Genomic DNA, 25,866 nt, shown 5'->3' on the forward strand with positions numbered 1-25,866 from the left:
CTCATGAATATTCTTCCAGATGTGTTTTCTATGAAGTGAGAATTATTCACTTAACTGCACTTAACTTAATATATCACATGAATCATATATATCTTTGTTACATCATATATATACCTTTACTGTTATATTGTTATATTATATTGAAAAATAAACAACAGAGAATTATCCAGTTATTGTATCCACATACAAAATAATCCCAAAAGAAACTAGAACTAACAAGAAGAAATTTTGCTATTAGCTACAACGTAGATAGACCTTGAGGGTACCATGCTTAGTGAAGTAAGACAGACAAAGACAAATATTGTGTTTTTACTTATATATGGGATCTAAAAAATAAACAAATGAATACAACAAAACAGAAACAGATGTATAGCACTTTTCAGAGAGACGAGGGGCTGGAGGGGGCAAGATAGAGGAAGAGGATTAAGAATTAAAAACTACTAGGTATAAAATAAATAAGATATGTGGTAACCTATAATGAAAAAGAATGTGAAAAATATATGTATATACATGTATGACTGAAACATTACGTATATACCAGAAACTGACACAACACTGTAAACTGACTGTACTTCAATAAGTAATAGATAAAATAAATAAAAGCAAAAAAATAATGTACAGCACAAGGAATATAACCTTATAATTATAGTATTATAAAGATTTTAAATGGAGTATAATCTATAAAAATATCAAGTCACTATGTTATATACATGAAATTAATATAACATTGTAAATCAACTATATTTCAATTAAAAAAAATCAGGACTAGCTATGTGAACAGACATGGAAGGATTTATCATTCTATTAAAAGAAAGGAGGAAGGCAGGTCTTTAAAGAATTGATCTATTGTTATAATAACAAAGAAAATTACTCCATTTTAAACCATCAGTGCATTCCTGAGATAACCACCTACTTGATGGTCTTAAGTAAGCAATTCTTTCAAAATACAGATGAATTTAAATTGTTAGTATTTTAGAGAGCATTTTTGACTAGTAATTCACCAGTGAGCTAGGTTTTTGGTTTTGGGTATGCTGGCTTTGCCTCAGTTATACTAGCTTCATAAAAATGAAATAAGTCAACTTCATCTTTTTTTCCTGTGTTTTGAAACATCTTATCTAGCACTGAAGTTATCTGCATCTTGAACGTCTAAAAGAATTAACTGATAAAAGATAAAATCAGCTGGTCCTAGAATCTTTTTTACACAGTTTTATATTTGAATTAAACTGTAAATAAGTGATTTGTTCAAATGCTCTACATCCTTATTTATTTTAAATTTCTTTGACTGACAGTGTTATATTAACATATTTGACTATACAGTTGACCCTTTAACAACACAGATTTGAACTGCACAAGTCTACTAATATGCAGATTTTCCTCAACAGTCAATACTACAGTACTGCATGAAGCACACTTGGTTGAATAGCAGGGTACGCAGGAATGAGGGTCAACTCTAAGTTATAGGCAGATTCTCAACAGTGCAGAGGGTTGGTGCACCTAAATCCCCATGCTGTTCATGGGTAAACTGTTTGTCAATTTCTCCTACAGTTTTTTTTGAACAGTTTTTGTTTTATGGAATGTTTCTGTGCTGAAGCAGTAGCATGACTGACAATATTAAATGTGTACAATTAGTTAAAAAGGAAACTCATGCTAGTATATTACGTTAGGCCACCATATAGAATGAAAACGGCCATAAAATAGTTCTTCCCTTTTTTTGGTCCATATAAAAATGAGGAGTAATTGTAACTCTGTTTACTGAATAAGGCTAGGACTCTAGGAGTCCAAATAAGCATATTAATATGTTAGGATTCCTGTTCCTTTTCAGAGAATTGAAATTTTCACAGTTGTATTCACTGATTTGGATCTTATCTCAATCAGCCAGTCATCTGTCAAGAGTAGACAACCTTTCTTATTTACTTTTTGTCTTGATTGCATTTCCTTTCATTTATACAAAGGTAAAACAAAATTTTCTTTATAATCATACATTACAACAATTTATATAGTATTAATCTGTATAATACTCCAGTTTCCATTTAACATACGAAAAAACCAGGATTAATCTAGGTGTAGACTGGATTCTTAATTTTTACTTCTTTTAAGATGAGCTTTGTTAACTAATTTACCATTTCATACTTTAATCAAGGTAACTCAAGTGATTGTTTCCAATCTCTGTTACTTCAGCTGAAAAATAAGGATAATGATTTGTCTTCACCATATAGAGATATATGAAGAATAAGTGTTAATATATTTGTCATGAGGACCTTTTGTCATCTACTGATTTAAGTCTACAGAAAGACAATGTAAATAATATAAACAATACAAACAGTGAAGATTTTATAGAGGGTGTGTAAACATGATGATAGTTTTTGTCATCGTTTACTTTGCCCATATATTGATTAAAGGTGCTATTATGCATTATGGACATTGTATCTAGTCTTACCAGAACCATTTTTCAGATATCCGTTTGCATCTACAGTTGTATACATGATGTAAGGTCCAGGCTGATTTACTCCAAAGGGCTGCAATAAAAAAGAACTAGTTTAAGTCTTGGAAAGTAAGTGAATCACAGGGAAATATTTACAAGATCTTGTGGTAGCTCACAGCGAAAAAAAAAATGTGACAATGAATATATGTTCATGTATAACTGAAAAATTGTGCTCTACGCTGGAATTTGACACAACATTGTAAAATGACTATAACTCAATAAAAAAAAGTTAAAATAAATAAGTAAATGAGGCCTAAAAAAATAAAAAATAAAATAAAGACATTTATTTGAAAAAAAAGTACAATTAAAAAAAAAAGAAAGTAAGTGAATCATTTGAAGCTTCAGGCAAATCTATTACAACAAAGTAAACACACATAAAATTCTTACATAGATGGCAGTTACTTAGAGAACATTTTCATAAATATATAACCAGTGTTATCTATTCAAAAGAAAATCTATTAGAAAATCCTTAACATTTAAAATAATTTGATAGTTGCACTTATATAGTTCATTAATTTTATTGGGTATTTCTAAGATATAGTAATGTCTCTATTACAGGAGGATGAATATTTTAAGCAAAATTTTCTTTACTACTTTTGGTCCCACCTGGAATAGTTTCATTATGACACTTCTGTTGAACACAGCATTGCTTTTCTCTTCTGGAATGAATTTTACATTTTACCAATAAATATCAAAATAAATAAAATCCATCTATAGTAATTACAATAGAATAAAAAATACTGATGAGTAGTTCCAACATATTTTATCTCCTGTACTAGATTTAGAGAACACATTATTTTCTGGTAAAGGGAAACTCAACTTGCAGAGCCTAGTTACAATGGTGAATTTTATTTCCAACTTGTGTATTGTTCCCTATTTCTGGAACATTCTTCACATTCTTGATACAATAATTTATTTTCTTTAGAAATCAAGGCTAATTAAATAGGATGTAAAGAAACCAATGTCTGCTATCCTAAGAAGAGATGAGAAAATGATCAAGAAATGCTTTGAACACTTCACAGAATTAAAAATTCTACTGTTCTTCCCAATAAAGTAGGGAAAAGTTAAAAAAGATGTTTAGCTAGCCTCATTAAGCGCTGCAAATGATTTTCTTCCAAGATGACAGGCAAGAAATAACTAATTTCACTGATGCTAAAATTACCTGATTGACATTTTAAGAACTTTAGAAGTCCATGTGCTTCAATGACCATGAGAAAACAGGTTGCTATGAGAATGGAATTGCTCATAAGACATTATTAATTGAATAAAATGCATGAGAGACAGTCACATAAATAATAAAAACAAACTTGTTAATGTAGCTTGTGAAAAACTTTTACGTTTTTCACAGAAAGAAGAATATTACACTATGTACAACATACTACTTCCATCAAAGAATTGCCAAAATTCTTTATTTATGTTGCTATTTTGTATACAGACAAAAGAAAGCATTTTTCTTTAGATAGATTTTTAAAAACTGAAATATGGTTAATTTACAATATTGTGTTAGTTTTAAAAGTACAACATAGTGATTCAGTTTTTTCCCATATATTCCATTATTTGTTATTACAAGATTTGAGTATAATTTCTTGCTGTATAGTAAATCCTTGTTGCTTATCTATTTTATGTATAGTAATTTGTATCTGTTGATCCCTACTCCTAATTCATTCCTCCCCTGCTCCCTTTCCCTTTTGGTAAGTTATTTAACCTCTATTTCAGTTTCCTAATCTTTTTTTCTTACATTTTTTATTAATTTATAATTATTTTACAATGTTGTGTCAAATTCCAGTGTTCAGCACAATTTTTCAGTCATTCATGGACGTATACACACTCATTGTCACATTTTTTTCTCTGTGATTTATCATAACATTTTGTGTATATTTCCCTGTGCTACACAGTGTAATCTTGTTTATCTATTCTACAATTTTGAAATCCCAGTCTATCCCTTCCCACCCTCTACCCCCCGGTAACCACAAGTCTGTATTCTCTGTCCATGAGTCTTTAGATTCCACATATGAGCGATCTCATATAGTATTTTCTTTCTCTTTCTGGCTTACTTCACTTAGAATGACATTCTCTAGGAGCATCCATGTTGCTGCAAATGGCGTTATGTTGTCGGTTTTTATGGCTGAGTAGTATTCCATTGTATAAATATACCACATCTTCTTTATCCAGTCACCTGTTGATGGACATTTAGGCTGTTTCCATGTTTTGGCTATTGTAAATACTGCTGCTGTGAACATTGGAGTGCAGGTGTCATCCTGAAGTAGATTTCCTTCTGGATACAAGCCCAGGAGTGGGATTCCTGGGTCATATGGTAAGTCTAGTCCTAGTCTTTTGAGGAATCTCCACACTGTTTTCCATAGCAGCTGCACCAAACTGCATTCCCACCAGCAGTGTAGGAGGGTTCCCCTTTCTCCACAGCCTCTCCAGCATTTGTCACTTTTTGGATTTTTGAATGATGGCCATTCTGACTGGTGTGAGGTGATACCTCATTGTAGTTTTGATTTGCATTTCTCTGATAATTAGTGATATTGAACATTTTTTCATGTGCTTTTTGATCATTTGTATGTCTTCCCTGAAGAATTGCTTGTTTAGGTCTTCTGCCCATTTTTGGATTGGGTTGTTTATTTTTTTCTTATTGAGTCGTATGAGCTGCTTATATATTTTGGAGATCAAGCCTTTGTCAGTTTCACTTGCAAAAATTTTCTCCCATTCCGTAGGTTTTCTTCTTGTTTTATATCTGGTTTCCTTTGTTCTGCAGAAGCTTGTAAGTTTCATTAGGTCCCATTTGTTTATTCTTGTTTTTATTTCTTCTAGGAGAAAATTTTTGAAATGTATGTCAGATAATGTTTTGCCTGTTTTCCTCTAGGAGGTTTATTGTATCTTGTCTTATGTTTAAGTCTTTAATCCATTTTGAGTTGACTTTTGTATATGGTGTAAGGGAGTGTTCTAGCTTCATTGTTTTACATGCTGCTGTCCAGTTTTCCCAACACCATTTGCTGAAGAGACTGTCTTTATTCCATTGTATATTCTTGCCTCCTTTGTCGAAGATCAGTTGACCAAAAGTTTGTGGGTTCATTTCTGGGCTCTCTATTCTGTTCCATTGGTCTATATGTCTGTTTTGGTACCAATACCATGCTGTCTTGATGACTGTAGCTCTCTAGTATTGTCTGAAGTCTGGGAGAGTTATTCCTCCAGCCTCTTTCTTTCTCTTCAGTAATGCTTTAGCAATTCTAGGTCTTTGATGGTTCCATATAAATTTTATTATGATTTGTTCTAGTTCTGTGAAATATGTCCTGGGTAATTGGATAGGGATTGCATTAAATCTGTAGATTGCCTTGGGCAGTGTGACCATTTTAACAATATTGATTCTTCCAATCCAAGAGCATGGAATATCTTTCCATTTTTAAAGTCTTCTTTAATTTCCTTCATCAATGGTTTATAGTTTTCTGTGTATAATTCTTTCACCTCCTTGGTTAGATTTATTCCCAGATATTTTATTACCTTGGGTGCTATTTTAAAGGGGATTGTTTCTTTACTTTCTTTTTCTGTTGATTTATTGTTAGTGTAAAGAAATGCAACTGATTTTTGAACATTAATTTTGTAACCTGCTACTTTGCTGAATTCTTCAATCAGCTCTAGTAGCTTTTGTGTGGACCTTTTAGGGTTTTCTATATATAGTAACATGTCATCAGCATATAATGACACTTTTACCTCTTCTTTTCCAATTTGGATCCCTTTTATTTCTTTCTCTTGCCTGATTGCTGTGGCTAGGACTTCCAGGACTATGTTGAATAGGAGTGGTGATAGTGGGCATCCTTGTCTAGTCCCAGATTTTAGTGGGAAGCTTTTGAGTTTTTCACCATTGAGAACTATGCTGGCTGTAGGTTTGTCATATATAGCTTTTATTATGTTGAGATATGTTCCCTCTATACCCACTTTGGCGAGAGTTTTTATCATAAATGGGTGTTGAATTTTATCAAATGCTTTTTCTGCATCGATTGCGATGATCATGTGGTTTTTGTCCTTTCTCTTGTTGATGTGATGTATTACATTGATTGATTTGCGTATGTTGAACCAGCCTTGTGTCCCTGGGATGAACCCCACTTGGTCATGATGTATAATCTTTTTTATGTGTTGTTGGATTCTATTTGCTAAAATTTTGGTGAGGATTTTGGCGTCTATGTTCATCAGTGATATTGGCCTATAATTCTCTTTTTTTTGTAGTGTCTTTGCCTGGTTTTGGTATCAGGGTGATGGTGGCTTCATAGAATGAGTTTGGGAGTATTCCCTCCTTTTCAATCGTCTGGAAGAGTTTGAGAAGGACTGGTATGAGTTCTTCTTTGTACGTTTTGTAGAATTCCCCGGTGAAGCCATCTGGTCCTGGACTTTTATTTGTAGGGCAGTTTTTAATTGCTATTTCTATTTCCTTTCTAGTGATCGGATTGTTCAAGTGTTCAGTTTCTTCTTGATTCAGTTTTGGTGGACGGTATGTTTCCAGAAACTTGTCCATCTCCTCTAGGTTATCCAGTTTGGTTCCATATAGTTTTTCATAATATTCTCATATGATATTCTGTATTTCTATTTTGTTTGTTGTAATTTCTCCATTTTCCTTTCTTATTTTGCTAATTTGTGCTCTCTCTTTTTTCTTCTTTGTGAGTTTGGCCAGTGGTTTGTCGATTTTATTTACTTTTTCAAAAAACCAGCTTTTGGTTTGGTTGATTTTTTTCTATGGTCTTGTAAATCTCTATTGTATTTAATTCCTCTCTGATCTTTATTATTTCCTTCCTTCTGCTGCTTTTTGGGGCTTTTTGTTGTTCTTTTTCTAATTGATTCAGGTGGTGGGTTAACTTGTTTATTTGAGATTGTTCTTTTCTGAGGAAGGCCTGTATCGCTATAAACTTCCCTCTTAGCACTGCCTTTGCTGTGTCCCATAGGTTTTGAGTGGTTGTGCTTTCATTATCATTTGTCTCAAGGTATTTTTTAATTTCAGCTTTGATTTCCTCATTGATCCATTGTTTTTTCAATAACATATTGTTTAATCTCCATGCTTTTCTTTTTTTCTCCTTTGTTTCTCTGTTGTTGATTTCCAGTTTCATGGCATTGTGGTCAGTAAAGATGCTTGAGATAATTTCTATCTTCTTAAATTTGTTGAGGTTTCTTTTGTGTCCAAGTACATGATCGATCCTGGAAAATGTTCCATGTGCACTTGAAAAGAATGTATATTCTATTTTTTGGGGGTTTAAGGCTCTGAAAATATCCACCAAATCTAGTTTTTCTATTGTAGTATTTAATTTCTCTGTTGCCTTGTTTATTTTCTGTCTGGAAGATCTGTCTAGTGATGTTAATGCAGTGTTAAAATCTCCAACTATGATTGCATTCCCATCAATATCGCCCTTTATCTCTGTTAGTAATTCTTGTATGTACTTAGGTGCTCCTATATTGGGTGCATATATATTAACGAATGTAATGTCTTCATCTTGTATCACTCCTTTAATCATTATAAAATGTCCCTCTTTATCTTTCTTTATGGCCTTTGTTTTAAAGTCTATTTTGTCTGAAATCAGTACTGCAACACCTGCTTTTTTGGCTTTTCCATTTGCATGGAATATCCTTTTCCATCCTTTCACTCTCAATCTATATGTGTCCTTCTCCCTAAAGTGGGTCTCTTGTATGCAGCATATTGAAGGTTCTTGCTTTATTATCCAGTCTGCCACTCTATGTCTTTTGACTGGAGCATTTAGTCCATTAACGTTTACAGTAATTAATGATAGATGTGTGTTTATTGCCATTTTGAACTTATCTTTGCAGTTGAATTGGTATATCCTCTTTGTTCCTTTCTTCTTCCTTTTGTGGTTTGGTAATTTTCCTTTGTATTATCATGGGTTTTATTTAATTTTTGTGACTCCCTTGTAAGTTTTTGACTTATGGTTACCCTTTTTTGTAAATCTATTGATCTATACCTGTTTTTATTAAACTGATAATAACATGATCTCAAACCCATCCTACTGTCAAAAAAATTTAAAAAAGAAAAAAAAATTCTATATTTCCCTGCTTCTCTCTCCCACTCTCAGTGATTTGTATGTCTTCTTTTATAATTTCGAGTTTTCTTTATTTTTAATTTATGAGTTATCACCTTTCCAGTTGTGAGTTTCTCATTTCTGTAGCATCCTGCTGCTTTTCTATTTAGAATAGCCCTTTAAATATTTCTTTTAGCATGGGGTTAGTGTTGCTAAACTCCTGCAGCTTTTTTTTGTCTGTGAAACTCTTTATTTCTCCTTCTATCCTAAAGGATAGCCTTGCTGGATAAAGTATCCTAGGCTGCATCTTTTTTTCATTCAGGGCTTTGAATATATCTTGCCACTCCCTTCTGGCCTGTAGTGTCTGCATAGAGAAATCAGCTGAGAGCCTTATGGGGGTTCCCTTGTAATTCACTCTTTGCTTTTCTCTTGCTGCCTTTAGAATCATTTCTTTATCCTTGACCCTGGCCATCTTGATTATGATATGTCTTGTTGTGGGTCTATTTGGATTCTTCCTGTTTGGGACCCTATTAACTTCCTGTACTTGGATATCTGATTCCTTCTTTGAGTTTGGGAAGTTTTCAGTCATGATTTCTTCAAAAACCTTTTCAATCCCCTTTGATCCTTCTTCCCCTTCTGGGACCCCTATTATGCGAAGATTGGGACTCTTTATATTATCCCACAGGTCCCTTATGCTATTATCATTATTTTTTATTTGCTTATCTTGTAGTTCTTCTGAATGGGTGCTTTCTATTGCCCTGTCTTGTAGATCACTAATTTGTTCCTCTGCATTAACTAGTCGGCTTTGCACAGCTATTAGACCATTCCTCATCTCTGTCAATGAGTTTACCCATTCTGCTTGGCTCTTCTTTATAGCTTCAATTTCATTTTTGACATATTTTATCTCTCTAAGCACTATCTCTTTTAATTCCTTCAGTAATTTGATCACTCCTTTTTTGAAATCTTGATCTAGTAGGCTATCGATGTCTATTTCATTGATCTTTATTTCAGGGGATTCCTCTTGTTCTTTTAATTGGGAAAGGTTTCTCTGCTTCTTCATCTTGCTCATACCTCTCTGGCACTGTGGTTTATGGAGTATCAGTTGTCTATTTTGGATCTTAAGGATTTTATCTATCTAATGCCTATTTAGGAATAGAACTTAGGAAAAAAAAAGAGAGAAAAAAAGAAAAAAATAATGAGAGAGAGAAAGATTTTTAAAAGAAGGGAGAAAGAGGATTTGAAAACAGTGTATAATGAATAATAGAAGAGCGAGTTGAAGCAGAGTATTAATCGGGTTGAGACGTCCTTTTAAAACCTTTAAAAAAAAAAGGGGGTGGGGAGATGAATAGATGTATTTGAAGCCTGTGTCTCAGTTTCCTCATCTTAAATTTGGGATAATCATGTACCTATCTTATAGGATTGCAGTAAAGATTGAGTGAACATGTGTAAAATAATTAGAACAGTGCCTGGCACACAGTAAGTGCTCAATATGTATGCACTATTAGTTTTTAAATTTTGGCCAAATAAATTAATGTTCTTTTTGGTAATGAAATCTTATTTTCAATTATGTTGAACTACTGAGTGAGCAAATTATTTTAATCAAAACCAGAAACATTTATCAAGTTAACCTTCTAGTTTTCTTTAATGTAGGATTCTAAAACTACAGGAATAATTTATTTGCAAGAATGTATGTTTGGAATGAAATTCCACTTCGGAGTATATATAATTGCTGTATATAAAGTCAAGGTTGTTAGCTTACAGTAAATGCCTTTTCTAAAAGTCTGGTGCTGTGGTTTTCAAACTTTAGCATACATCAGAATCCCCAGGAGGGAGTGTTAAACCACAGGTTCACTGGCTGCACCTCCAGATGTCTTTCTCGGTAGGTCTTGGTGGGACCAGGGAGTGTGTATTTCTTACAAGTTCCCAGGAGAAGCTGATGCTGGTGGTTCTGGAACCCACTGATCTACTGGGACTACACTTTGTATACTTCATAAAAATTGGCAGTTTCTGAGAGTATTTAGTGTAACCTATACTATTGTATAACAATTGAGTTTTGATTGAATACAAGAGAATAAAACCATTAATTCAGTTGAGTGCATAAAAAACAATGTTTGAAACACTTCTCATTCTCTTCAGTTTTCATTCTTTTCAGTTGCTTTTAGTGGTGCAGAAAATTGTTTCTTTAGCAACAGTGCTCCTTTATCAACCAATAATAATGCAAAGGAGTTAAATGAGGGTTCACAGAACTGAAATTTCACAGAATTGAAAGGCAGAGAAACATCTGAATTGAGATTAAGAAGTTTTCTAAATTGTGATAGCACCTGCAATGTTTACATTTACTTTAATTTATTTAGCTGTAAAAGGCATGATCTTAAAGTATTTATCGTGTAAATGTTTTCTCATGGCCTGTTCTGTTCTTACAGAAGCATACTCATTTTTCATACTTAACTATAAAACAGCATGATCTTTTCCTCCTAAAGGTAAACCTTAGGCTATCTAATAGCTAGGTATATAAGTGAAGTGCAGGGTCTTGTTGCGAGCAGAGTTGCCTTGACAAAGAGGCAAGTAGAATACACCAGAAAATGCAGATATTTCAGCATTAAGTAACCTTTATCAAAATTTAGAAGCAAATTATAATTTGCATGTGACTTAGATTCAGAGATAAGACAATAACCATGAAGGGAGGAGGAGTCTTACCTTGAACACTAAATACAGAGTAATTCAAATGAAAGAATCCTGTAGTTTATGCAGTGCCACAAAAAATAGTTTTAAACAATTTGGAGGGAACATCTCAGAAAAGGAAAATATCTGATTAAATGGATAATTAGGGTGCAGGTTTAAAAAGATTAGGTGTACTGGTCAGAACACACAGCAAATCAGAGAAGGATGAGAGTAATTAACTTTTTATTGCAGTTGTTATTCTAGCCTAGGAGTTGGTAAACTCTTTCTCCGAAAAGTCGGATAGAGAGTAAATATTACAGGCTTTGTGAGCCACAAGATCTTGTGTTACAACTACTTAACTCTGCTGCAGTAGCCTGAAAACAGCCATAGACATGTATGTATATAAATGATTATGTCTATGTTCCACTAACAATAGGCAGAAAGCTGGATTTGGTCTATTGGGTGGAATTTTCTCACCCCTGTTCCATCCAACAGGAGACACAATAAGGCAGAAATTACAAATGTCTAAGTAGTTTGACACACTTATCAGTCTAACAGAAAGTTCTGTGCCAATCCTACACTTTAATGTTTAGAAATGTGTTCCATATACATATCATACTTTTAATGATATATAAAGTAAGTAATTGCTTTTAATTTCCTATATTAAGTGAATAATTAGGGAGTTCTTCAAAATTTCATGAGACAGTTTCTTCCTTTACACAGTGAGACATTTAAGTTCCTGACTTGAACAGAACAAGGTTTGTAGGTGGTAGGGGCAGGCTCTGAGTCAGGGTATCTAGGAATGGACCTGGTGCATGTGCTTAGTTTCATTTGAATTTTCCTATCATGGTTTTGAGGATGCAACCCATGGTAAGTGGTATGACAGTCTTAGTTGTCTAAATGCAAAGAGTTCTTGCTTAATGAAATCAACACATACTAGGGTTTCTATAAAATGAACTGTTTTCTCCTTAAAAATTTTTTTTTGATAAAGCAGAAACATATTTTCATGGAACATATTTAGCAAATTGACTTAATACATTTTGGTAAGACAAGGTTAAGACATTAGCTATTCCTACGGAATGCTGAGCACTGTACCCCATCACCTAGCAAGTTCACTTTTTGTGTGAAAATCTTAGCACAAATCTCCCACAGATGATCTTGCCTTTCCTTTAAAATGTCATGTCTGATATTTGAAAGAGTTCAGAGAAATTAAAAAAAATTACTGACCTCTCAATGTTTCCATACCATAAGTAAAAAAAGGACTATATTTAGTTTTTTTTTTCCTTCTTCCCTTGCTCAAGGATGTGTCACACTGATGTGATGTATGATGTAGTTTAGGTGTTGTATTATAAGATTCTTTTAAACTAACTATCCTCTGTATGCCTGTTGATGTCTACAAAATCAGGGTTGGAATGCCTCTATTTTCTTAAGAAACAACCTTTTTCAGTAGCCAGGAGAAATTTTGATGGTTTCTGTGTCAGTGTCAAGGACCTGATTATCTAAGGATTTGTTTCAAGGAACTGGGCTCCTACAATGAAGACCAAATATATTCTACATCATTGGCTCTGGAAGATAAGACAAAACTGGAAGGACTTACAAGACATATTATATTAGATAAATATCAGTGTTAGGTTTGATTATGCCATATAAGTTTATTATTCTAGAACATTAGAAAGATAGCTGCCTTACAGTGTGCACTTAATTTTTCTCAAAGGTAATCCATCATGTTTTTCATAAACACTCACTGATATTTTTCTTTATGTTCATTAGTGTTAGCTGCATTGCCCAATTTAGTTTAATACTGACTTTTTAATATTGTTTCTTACTCATTTCTTCAAGACATTAAATTCAATATATTATTCTCTTTACTCTTCAATATTTTATTTTCTTTCAATTTTGGTTTCTTCTTAAAACTGCAAGACATTTTTTCCCTTTGTAAAGGATGGTAAAAAGACATATCTCTGGGAACCCAAGTAAGGGAAGTTTCCCTTTATATTAGGGAAACTAATAAGAGTACATTTCTCTTGTGAATAAGTTGTGGTTTATTTTGCAACTGTTCAAACTTAACAATGAACATGTGATCGTGGTAAAGAGACAGTATAGTAAATTGATCAGTGTAGGACTATCAGAAAACAAACCAAATTTTAGGAAAAGCTCATTTATTCATACATCAAATATGTATTGTGTCAGGCACTGTGTTAGGAAGTAAGGACAGAATAATAAACAAGACACAGCCTTTCCTCTTCAAGGACTTAGGACAGAAAACTCACTACATGACTGAAGTGGTAGCAGTAGGACTAACTAAGCACAGGCTGCTGAGAAACAATAGAAGATGTGTCCAATCCTACGTCAAAGGGGAGCCAGCAAAGGATTCTCAGAGGAGATATGGTCTAAGAGCTGACCTGAAGGTCACATGGAGGACTCTGAGAAGCTGGAGAAGAGGAGGCTGCAGGTAGAGGAATAACACGCAAGAGGCTGGAGATGAGAGAGCATGGAGGACATAGTAGTTCAGTGCGGCTGACAGCGAGCTGGGAGAGGGTGTGAGCAAGGACAGCAAGGGGTAAACAGAGGCTCTAACTCAATAAACTAGATTAGACCCATTGCTCAAGGGCAGAGGGCAGCCACTGAAGGTTCGTATTTTACAAAGATCGCTGAGGTTGCTTTCTGAAGGATGGCTCAGATAACTGTAGTCAGGTGAAAAATGATGATAGAAAGTAGCAGGACACAGAGAAGGGGCAGTTAAGGGGAGAGAACAGTAATCTAGTAGATGTGGGGGTGAGGGAAAGGAAAAAGTAACTGGATAGGGAACATGAGTAGTTTACTGGGGGGACACACTCGATTTTAGTTTTGAGGTCCTGGTAAGACACTCAGATATAAAGGTCTGAAACTCAGGAGGGACAGATGGTAAATTTGGGAGTAATCAGTGTCACAAATAGCAAAGAAAAAAAAAAAAAAAAGAAAAGCCAGGGGAGAGACTGAAATACTTGGAGTGCATATAGAGTGAAAAGAAAACTTGGAATGGAATCCTGAGATGCAGCAACCTGTAAAGGATGAGCAGAGGGCAAGTCCACAAAGGAAGCTGGGAGAGTGGCCAGGGACATAGGAGAGGATCCAGGAAGGGAGAGTGTAAAGGAAGCCAGGAAGGGAGTGTTCCTGGAAGAAGTGATCAGCAGAATCAAGTGCACTTTCAGTGGTGTAAGGCCAAGGACTAGACTGCACAGTGGGTTAAAGATATGGAAGTAAACAACTGGAGAGATCCAACTGTAGAGAACTCAAGAAGTCTGGCTAGGAAGGAAAAACAGGGATTAGGCAGTGACTGGAGAGGAGGTGGGGTTTTGGAGGTAGTACCTGTATATGTGTTTATAGATAAGGGAGATTTAGGCACTCTTAAATGCTGATTCCCTGGCACCAACAATGATGGAGTTGACTACATGGGCCAGACAGAATAAGCAACTGAATGAGGTCCCTGAGATGTATGTAGGACCCTCAGCATAGTTAGAGCATTAATTTTTAGTCACGAGAAAAAGGAAGAGGGATGAGTGTGGATGAAGGGATGACATTTTCGTGCTACAGAAGTCAACTGACAAATTGTTAAACACAAAGTCCTGCGCTAGGTTCTCTAAGACACTGACAAACAAACTGATACTATCTGCCTTCATGGAGCTATTTAAAAGGAACATGCACAGACTCTCTGTATACAGAGTATTAAAGGGACATTTCTAAACTCCTCTGCTGTTCAACTGGGAAAGAACTCATCTGCTTGCTTCTAGACTCATAATCTATAAAGTGGGAAAAGGCACCACTAGGCTTCGGTAAAAAGAATGACCAAGTGACAGGGAAAGAAGCTATGATCTCTACTAACATAGAGGAAGGCCAAAATACTGAGAATAAAAAATTCAAAATATTAATTGAATATTGAAAGAAAAAAGTTAGGAAATAGGAATATATTCTTTTGATTCACAGATGCTTATGGTAGCTTTCACTAAAAATACTGATATCTTCCATATCCATATTTCATAAATTTTGTAATATCTATTAAAAAAGATCTATATGACAAGAAAAGGTCAAGAAGAAGTCAAGGAGATCTCTGAATGGGACTATTCTGAAGGCAGGCAGAGTACCAGTGTTTCTCAGATATTTGGAACTCACTGTCCTTATTAATAAAGGGATATTATGGATCCAGGGGAAAAAACATTAACATTGACAAATAATAGCAGATACACTTTTTGAATATTTATTGTATATTAGGCCTCTCTTGTGATTTATCTATATTAATTCCTCTATTCTTAACAAAAACTTATGTGGGAGTGTAGTAAGCAGAATAATTATCCCCTAAAGAGGTTCATATCCTAATTCCCAGAACCTGCTAAATATAATGCTGCAAGTGGACTTTGCAGATGTGATTAAGGGTTTTTTTTCCTCTTAAAAATATGGAATGCTTGCTGAATTTGCATGTCATCCTCATGCAGGGGCCATGGTAATCTTCTCTGTATTGTTCCAATTTTAGTATATTTGCTGCTGAAGCAAGCACATGATTAAGGATCTTGAGATGGGGAGATTACTTTGGATTATCCAGGTGGGCTCAATGTAATCACAAGGGTTCTTATAAGTGAAAGAAGAAGGCTAGATGGGTTAGGGTCAGGAATTTGAAGATGCTACACTGTTGGATCTGGAGAGGGAGCAAGGGGCCATGAGCCAAGGAATGTAGGAGACCTCAAGAAGTTCATGAAAGGTAAGGGAATGGATTCTCCCCAAAGCCTCCAGAAAGAATGGAGCCCTGCTGATGCCTTGATTTTAGCTCAGTGTCAACCACATATGGGGTTCTGACCTCAACTGTACAAGAATAAATTTGTGTTGTTTTAAGCCACTAAGTTTATGGTAATTTGTTAGCAGCAAGAGAAAACTAACATAAATGGGTACTATTAGTTTCCCTGTTATATACATGTGGACAAAGCGACCTGACAGGAGTTAAATAATTTTCCCAAAGTTACGTGGATAGTTGAAGAAATTCTCACTTTATCTTCTTATTTGCTCTTTGAGGTAGGAGACAAGGTCAGTTACTGAGGACTGGAAGTTGGGGTTGGATGTAAAGGAAACTGGAAAATATCTAAAGTAGTTCTTATGAAAAATAAGAATTTCCAGTCTCATATGTAAATTCCTTATCTCACACTAAAGTATTTACAGAATATAAGATATGACGAATTTGCCTTAAAATGATCTAAGGGAGGCTGTGAGGGGAGTAAGTAGTGGATAGGGGTATAGGTGAAATAAGACTGAGTATGCGGGGGTAGTGTTCCAGCTGGACGGTAGTATGGGCACAGGGAGTTTTATACTACTGTATATTTTTAACCATATTTAAAATTTTTCAAAAAAAGTTAAAAACACAATTCAAGGTAAAGAGCAAAAAATGTCACAGAGGAAGATATACTTTAAAAGCCATGAAGTAACAAAACAAAAACAACTTTTAAAATAAAGCAACACTGACTGACAGAGAACCTATCAGTGGTGTCTGAGGAAGAGCTGGGTAGGGAAGGAGGGCCAGGGAAGGTGGGAAGGAGGGACAGCCGAGGGGCACGAAAAACTGTTGGATGTGATATACTCATTATTTTGATATTAGTTGTTGATCATCTCTGTGTATCCATAAAAAGATATATTGCATATATACATATATATTATACATGTCATAACATCAAATCAAATATATCAAATGTGTACAGTTTTATTGCATGTAAATTATACTGCAATAAAGCTATAAGAAATAAACAAACAAAATAAAGCAATACTGATAAAAATTCAAGGAGAGCTTCTGGTTTCTGGTCCGACATGTAAAAAGCTTGGAAGTTGTTATTCCTGTACTCATAGCAAAAAAAGCTGAAGAAACTGAAAATCAACTCTATTTAGATGCATCAGAGAACTGAGGTCACAGGGCAAACTGTTACCCTGAAAACTGAGAGAGGCAGACACAGAGAATCACAGCTTACTGGGAGCAGAAGTCTAGAAGCAGAAGACTGAAATTGGAGCCAGTACTGGTAGGAACACTTAAACTGTGATTGAAAAATTGCTGAAGAATCAGTTAAAACAGTTTGAGAGTTCAAAACTCTGGGGGAGACAGGGAGGCAGTCTTAGAGGAACCCCACACTTCTGTAACTTTTACCTCCAGGAGTTCATCAAATTCTCAAGGGGAAGTTTGGGGGAAAAACCCCTCATGCTTCTAGCACAGAGAGGGGCAAGAAAACATTTAAAAATATGCCCAGAGCTCTCTCCTCCTTAATGATAGCTTGCCCTTAAGGGAAACTATTTTACCAGAGCTCAAGTAATTTGGGTTTTACTAAAGCCTAACCCAGGGGAAAGGAAATAACTAACTTCAGCCTCCTCTAGCTTTCCTGTTTAACCTGCAGGGGAGGGGAAGCTGAGAAGCACCTGTGCAAGTCTCAGCCCAGGGATACAGGCTCACTAAGACTGAGACTTAATCACAGAGTTATAGGATGCTTCTCCTACTGTAGTGCTATACTTCACAACCACATCAATTGGGCTCCTGTTTAATAATGAGATTACAGTAAACAGAACTGCAAACTTCAGACCCATTTAAGAGGGTGTCTGTAGGGTGACATAAAGACAACAGAGGAGATAAAAAAGACACTAGAGGAAAATTTTGCCTTTGACAGCACAGCTACTGCAAACAGTAACACGGTCTATTTCCTAGCCAGATAAACATAAAACCTCATAATAAAGGCTTATCTACCAGTTTCTTTCATCCAATACATCATGTCTGGCTCTCAACAAAAAATTTCAAGGCATGCTAGCAGGCAGAAAACAAAGTTTGAATAGACAAAGCAAGCATCAGAACCAAATTCAGATATGGCATGGATGCTGGAATTATCAGACCAGAAATTTAAAATCATTATGATTAACAAGATAAAGGCTCTAATGGAAAAAAGGAGACAGCATGCAAGAAAAGATTGTTAATTTAGGCAGAGAGATGGAAACTCTAAGCAAAATCAAAAGGAAGTGGTAGAAATAAAAAATACTGCAACAGAAATAAAGAATGCCTCTGATGAGCTCATCAGCAGATTAGACACAGCCGAGGAAAGGATCAGTGAACTTGAAGATATAACAACAGAAACCTCCAAAACTGAAGTCCAAAGAGGGAAACTGATGAAAAGACGGAACAGAGTATCCAAGAACTCTGGGAAAATTATCAAGGTGTAACATGTGTTGTGGGACTACCAGAAGGAAAAGGAGGAGAGAAAAGAACAGAAGAAGGATCTGAACTTCAAAGAAAGTAATGAATGAATGGGAGGCAGAGGATGAATAAATGGATGAATGGGAGGCACTCGCAGAAAAGCCCAAAGGTGCTGGGCTGTTAGAGTAGTCATTCTAAGAACAGCTCTGCACGCTGGACTTTACTTATGTGACTTTCTAAATGGTTCCGTTCTCCATATAATAGAAGTGGGTGTTAGTTTAGGATAAGGAGCATTAGTGACCTTAGAAGTATAACCTGCCCTAATCAAACAGCCTTTCCTATCAAAATTTCTGCTAAAATTTGTGGGTAAAAAAAATGGGCTCAATTTCAACTTTTTAAAGTTCTTTGATTGACCATGTAATGAAAGAGCCATACAGTGGGGATATGGTCAATAAGAAAAGAAGAGGAACAAAGGGTCTGAATATTTCACAAATTGGTTAGACAATACCTGAATAAACAAGTCTGATTAATTGGGGGCTAATCTTGCATTTAATTAAAAAATAGACTTTATTTTTATAGTTTTTGATTCACAGTAAAAATTAGGTGGGAAGTACAGATTTCCCACATACCCTCTGCACTTCCCCTCCTCAAAGCCTCCCCCACTGTACACCTACATTTTTATAATGATATGGAAGCAGATACGTTTGACCAGGTACTCATATCATTCACAGTGGATGTTGTGACACAGTGTCCAGACCTTCCCTTCAGGACTGAGGCAGTATTCCCTGAGCTGTTCCAAGTGTTGGCTGCTAACAACTCACAGCTGAGTTCTTACCTAGAAATTCTTACCTAGAAATTTTCTTAACCAAAGGGAGCTGGCTTGTACAAATTATAACCCCTTCCTAGAGACTGCCTGCATGCTATATCTGGTTCATGCAGGACCATCTTAGAAAAACCATCCTAGCTCCACAGCTCATACACCAACTTCTCCTTCAGCCAGTCCTGCTTTCCTAACTACTCCAGAGATGTTGCTCTCAAGAAGAGTCTACATTAAACCTTTCCATGCAAATCTCTGGGTCAGGGTCTGCTTCCACATGTCTTAAATATGGGAAGTTTCCCAATCATACATAAAACATTGATAATGAAGTAGTGCTTTAAAGGGTTATTAAAAATATGAAACTCTAATCAGAACATCTAGTTCTGTGTTTTAGTTTCATTAATTAATGGCTCTATGATTTTGGATAACATTTCTCTGAGCCTTAAGTTTCCTCACCTTTAAATAAGGCATATAATTCCTTATGAAACATGGGTTTTTATGAGGACCCAAACAGGGATATACCAACACACATGCATGCATTCATGCTCATGCTTTTAAATATAATGTAATATTCTTATTACAATTTACATGAACTGGAAATTTCAAAAACTAAGCCTAATTATTTTCACATTTTGTTATTTCATGGAAATATTCCATTATACAGCAAGTCAGTATTAAGATTTTACCCCCCAAAATTCATTTATTGTCTACTACATGCCTGACCCTGTGCTATGAACCAGGTATACAAAGACAGCATGGTTCTTGGCCTCAAGGGATTGCAGTCTAGTGTGGAGAGGCATTAAATACAAACAGAGTGTGATCAAGTATTATATATGCCAAAATGGCAGTAATATGCCCAGAAATAATGGGAGGTGTGGTCAATTTTCCAAAAAAATTCAGAAAAGTCTTCATAAAGGAAGTGAACCTTAGGTAAGAAATTTTTCAGTAAAGGTACTTTATTCCCAGTAAACTTTACTTGAGCACTGAAGGATACTTTAATCACTTCTAAAAATAACAACAATTTGATTTAACCTATAACAACTATTTTGTGTGCATCTATTTATCATGCAGAGAATTTTCACAGAAATATTTACAACTGAGAATTAAGGTTACTTACCGTTATCTTACGAGGGCAGTCATTAGAACAGAAACCACTAAGAACTGTGGAAAAATTTAAAAAAAAACTATTATTACTGTTAGAATGTAAACTTACATTTAAAGTAAGCTCTAATTTTTCCCCTAAAATCTATTATGCCCGACTGATTCATGATCATAAGTAGAAACCAATTCAATTTCTTTAGATCTGAGGAAACTAAATTTCTGTTGTTCACTTTATGCCAACACATCTAAAGCCTTTATTAAGCAGTCAAGATGGTGCCATTTTGTGAAACACATAGGTGAGATAATTAATCATGGTCATATCATACCTACTGTTGGCAGTAGGTTCTACTTTATATCTGGTTAGCTAAATTCCCAGGATGACTCAGGATCTGACAGAGAAGTGCCAAATGCAAACCAATTAAAATGTATACAAATGAACCCAAATAGAGTATTTAGCATTTCATATCTCAGACTAGACCATTTCCATTTATCTAGTCAAAGTTCCTGGGTCAAAGAGTTTGGGCAGCTCTGATAACTTGTACAGAGAACACACCTATAAAATAATTCATGGGCCTACAACAAATATACAAAAATTATGATACATTTTTCTATAATCACCCAAAAAGAAAAAGCTAGAATATCTGAACATTCTATAACTAACACAAGTTTTGTAATATAACTATACTACTACCATCTCATGTGAACCAATTCCTTTGTAAGAAGGCAGACTATTAAATATGTGCTATTAAATATTCTATATGTTATAAATTAAAAGAAGACAGCTGACAATACTTAGGACTGACTTCTCAGTAAGTATCAATTATATCAATAATAATTGTGATTACTGGCTAGCTCAAATATATCCATAGGAAAATGGTTCCTTATGTTTATTTATATTCTACAAATGTGAAATGACAGTCATTCTAATAGAAATATTATACTTAGGCAGGGTATATAGAGTACAAAGGCATCAAGAAATGAATGTGACATTTCATCACAAAAGAAGATACTTGTTCATTTACTATAATACTTACATTAAATACAACTTGAGGAAACACTGAAATGTTTCATACTTGTAAAACAATTTTCAATTTAAGTTTATTTATCCCAGCACAGTGCCTCTTTTATTCTCAAACACTCCATGACCTTACTTCTCCCTCTCCTTTGTTCCTCTTCCCTCAACTCTAGGCAGTCATTAATACTTCACTTGTCCCAAAGTGATTTTCATAAACCTTCATTAAAACGTTATCATGCTGAATAGCAAATTATTTACTCACAAGTCTGTCTTTGTACCAGGATGCAAGCTCTGTATAATTTTATTCTTACTTTCTCAGGGCCTAGCCCAATATATTTACTTAATAAACACTTGTTAGGGAGGGAAAGGATGAATTATTCAGTAAACGGTACTGGATAATTGGCTAGTTGGAGGAAAATAAAGTTAGACTTTGATGTATAAAATAAAAATTACATTTGGTAAAGACACGGCTAATATAAAGAACTCTTGCACTTCAATAATAAAAAGAGAAACCAATGAAAAGATGGGCAAAGGATCTGAATAGGCACTTCTCCAAAGATTATACAGAGGTATCAAAAGCTCATAAAAAGATGCTCAGCATCATTAGTGATCAGGGATATACAAACCGAAACCACAATGAAATGCAGACCGTTCACACTATTCAAGAGGTGGAAGTAACCCAAATGAATGCCCACTGGCAGAAGAGTGGCTAAACAAAATGTGGTATAAACTCAGAGTGGAAATGAATACTATCCCACTTTAAAAAGGAAAGAAATCCTGTCACATGGTATAACATGAATGAACTTTGAGGGCATTATGCTAGGTAAATCAAACATAAAAAGACAAATACTGTATCGAAAGTTGTCAAATTCAGAGAAACAAAACAGAATGGTGATTACCAGAGGTTGAGGGTAAGGGAAGAGGGGCAGTTGTTAAATGGGTACAGAGTTTCAGATTTGTAAGGTGAAAAAGTTCTGGAGATCTGTTTCACAACAATGTGAAACACTAAACACTACTAAACTGTACACTTAAAAATGGCTAAGATAGTAAATTTTATGTTACCACACACAAAAAATGGTAAAGATGTTAAAAAAAGCAAAACAAACCCCCAGTGAGATATCACGTCACATCCATTAGGATGGGTATAATCAAAAAGTCAGATAAAAACAAATTTTAGTGACGATGTAGAGAAATTGGATCTCTCATACATTTCTGGTGGGAATGTAAAATGGTCGAGCTACTTTGGAAAACTTTGGCAATTCCTTAAAAAGATGAACAAAGAGTTCCCATTTAACCCAACAGTTTCACTCCTAGGTATATATCAACAGGAATTAAAATATATGTCCACACAAAAACTTGTACATGAATGTTCACAGCAGTATTATTCATAATAGCCAAAAGGAAACCATCCAAATGTCCATCAAATGATGGATAAACAAAATGTGGTATATTTATATAATGGGATATTTGACAATTAAAAGAAATAAAGTACTGATGCATGCTACAGCATAGAAGGACCTTGAAAACATTATCTCAGTGAAAGAAGTCAGATCACATATTATATGAACCCATTTATATGAAATATCCAGGATAGACAAATCTATGGATACAGAAAGTAGTGGCTGCCTAGGACTGGGGATGGGGGATTGAGGGTGGTAGCTAAAGGGCACAGGGTTTCTCCTATGGTGATGAAAATGTTCTACAATTGATTGTGGTGATGTTTGCACAATTCTGTGAATATGGTAAAATCAAATGGGCGAATGGTATGGTATGTAAATTATACCTCAGTAGAGCTATCGTGGTGTTACAGAATTAAAAAAGATATCACAAAATTAAAAAAAAAACCAAATGACCGGGGGCTGTGAACTTTTAAAAAAAACATACTAAGTGATACTATTGCTAATACACAAAGAGCTTCTAGATATGAGTTAGGTGAGGATAATCTAATAAAACCAAAGGGTATCAAGAAATAATATCCAGAAGATAAAGTACCAATAATCAAAAAACCATGAAGAAAGATACTCAGCCTCACTAGTCAGGGGAAAAAATCAATTTTATACCTAACAAAAAGGCAAAAAGAACCCAATAAAATGTCTGTAGGAAAAACAATAAAGTCAAAGATAAATGGCAAGCTATGAAGAATATTTATAATGTATATCACAAAGGAATAATTTCCCTAATATATGCTATGGTACATTTATAAATCAGTAAGAAAATGAAAAAGGACAAGGGCCGTTCATAGAAAAAATACGGATGGCTCTTGAACACATGGAAAGACGCTGAACTATGCTCAGTATAAGAAAAATGCAAAACAAGAAAACACTTTTCACTTTGTAATTGGCAAAACTCAAAAAGCTTAATAATCCACTGGGTTGGTGAAGGTGATAGGAAATGTTCATTCTCCTACACTGTAAGCAGAAGTGTAAACTGATATGATTTCTATGAAGGGACATTTGTTAAAACAAAAAATGCAAGGTCAAAACCAGGAAGAATTAACCTACTGTTCTGGAAATTAAATTAGCAGTTACCTGTAGGTAAACTGGGTTAGTAACAAAAAAGCAGGGCATGAGGAAGCTTCTGGTTGCTGTTATCATGTTCTTCTTGATCTGAGTATATTTTCATGTGTGCATTTATTTACTTAGTGAAAATTTACAGACCTGTGTACTTACGTACATTTTTCTGTTATGTACGCTATATTTCAATAATGCTTATTTAAAAAATGCACATGTATTATTTTTAGTAATTCAGTTTTCAGGAATTCATCCTACAGGATATTCCCTGTGGCATCATTTGTAATAATAACCATAAGAGACTGAAAATAACCTGATATCTATCAATAAGGAACTCATTAAATTACGCTGTGTCCATACTATGTGACACTATTTAGTGGTTAAAACGAGATAGCTTTACATTATCTTGTTATCTTAACAAGATATATTGTTAAGTGGAGAAAGCAAAGTCTAGAACTATCATCTATGTAAAATAAAAATATTTACATATATGTGCTTGTATATGCATAAAATATCCTGGACACAAAGAAGAGGTTGTTTTTGGGGAGAGGAACTGAACCACTGGGAAACAGGGGTGAAAGGGGGACTTACTTTTCACCATTATATTCTTTTATATTTTTTCACCATTTGCATGTATTACTTTTTCTAAAAACAAATTTATTACTGAAATAAAACTGTACAGCTTTTAGATGAAAATGTGGTAAACTGGACAGTGTCATATGCTGGTGGGAATATAAATGTGTACAACTTTTGAGAAAGGTAATTTGGTATTATCTGTTAACACTAAAAACATAGCCCCTCAACTCATCAGTTTCACGTGTATGAAATACTGGAAATTACCTATGTATCGACTGAGAGAGAAAATGCTTAATAAATTATGGAACATCTATAGTATTATGGAATGACATGGGTCTATTAAAAGAATGAGACACCTGTAAGTGCTGACTTCAAAAGGTATTCATACTCTCTTGATAAGGTGGAAAAAAAAGATGTAGGCAAATATGTTCAGTAAGATTCTATTTACAAATGTTAAGTGTTGGATGAATTTCACAGACATAATAGTGAACCAAAGAAGCCAGACACAAAGAGAACATACTGTACGACTGCATTTAAATAACATTCAGAAATGGAAAAACTAATCTATGGTGACAGAGATCAGAACAGTAGTCACACTCCCGCAGGGAATGTTGGCTGGGCAAGGGAATACGAGGGGTCTTTCTGGGGTGCTGGAAATATTTTATCTTGATTGTGGCTACAAGGGAGAGTATCTCTGTAAAATCTCACCAAGCTATGCACTTTCACCTTATTTCCTCCCATTGCCACAACTTTCTTTCTACCATCTTATCACTTTACATGTAGATGACTGTATTCCAAAGCCCGACCTCTTAGGTCAGACTTTTTTTTTTAATGAACATCTACTTTTTCTTCTGAATATTGCTGCAAAATTCACCTTCTTAATCTACACATTTGATCACAGACTCTGATGAAGAATTTAAATACAGTAATGGTTATATGTGTCAACTTAACTGGGCCATGAGGTGCCCAGATATATGGTCAATCGTTATTTTAGTTGTTTCTGTGACAGTGTTTTGGATAAGATTAACATTTAATCATTACATTGAGTAAAACAGATTTCTCTTCATAACGTGTGTGGGTCTCATCCAACCGGTTGAAGGCCTAAATAAATAGAACAAAAGCCGACCTTTTCCTGAGTAAGCACTCTCCTGCCTTATGGCCTTCAAACTGGGACATGAGGTTTTTCTGCCTGATGAACTGGGACATCAGTTTTTCCTGGTTCTCAGCTGCCTGCTGGCCTTTTGACTCAAACTGGGATGTTGGTTCTGCAGATTTTGCACTTGCCAGCTTCCATAACTATGTGAATCAATTACTTATAATCTCTCTCTCTTGTTCTCTATTTTCTATTGGTTCTGTTTCTCTGGAGAACCCTGACTAATTCAATTAAGTATCTGCAGTTACTGGTTCACTGAAAAAATCTCTTTGCGATAGATGCCCATGTATCAACGGATACTATCAACATTGTCTCTTAACAATCTTCAACACAGTACAAGAAGGCGAG

General features: G+C 34.9%; 1 protein-coding gene and 1 non-coding gene across 2 annotated transcripts in view; both read right to left on the reverse strand.

The window, feature by feature from the left end:
- The window catches only part of ITFG1 (integrin alpha FG-GAP repeat containing 1), a 204,988-nt gene that overhangs the window by 27,894 nt on the left and 151,228 nt on the right, over window positions 1-25,866 (reverse strand). Inside the window, exons 13-14 of the mRNA XM_006207867.3 lie at window positions 20,281-20,324; window positions 2,438-2,516 (exon numbers count right to left, since the gene is read on the reverse strand). Coding sequence (XP_006207929.2) covers window positions 2,438-2,516; window positions 20,281-20,324 — 123 coding nt within the window. The remainder of the gene's footprint in view (window positions 1-2,437; window positions 2,517-20,280; window positions 20,325-25,866) is intronic.
- LOC116281962 (U6 spliceosomal RNA) lies at window positions 15,588-15,690 on the reverse strand. The gene has a single exon (XR_004191437.1). It is a non-coding gene; the product is annotated as a U6 spliceosomal RNA (small nuclear RNA).

Source organism: Vicugna pacos, chromosome 9 (assembly GCF_048564905.1).
Source record: "Vicugna pacos chromosome 9, VicPac4, whole genome shotgun sequence".
Classification (NCBI taxonomy): Eukaryota; Metazoa; Chordata; class Mammalia; order Artiodactyla; family Camelidae; genus Vicugna; species Vicugna pacos.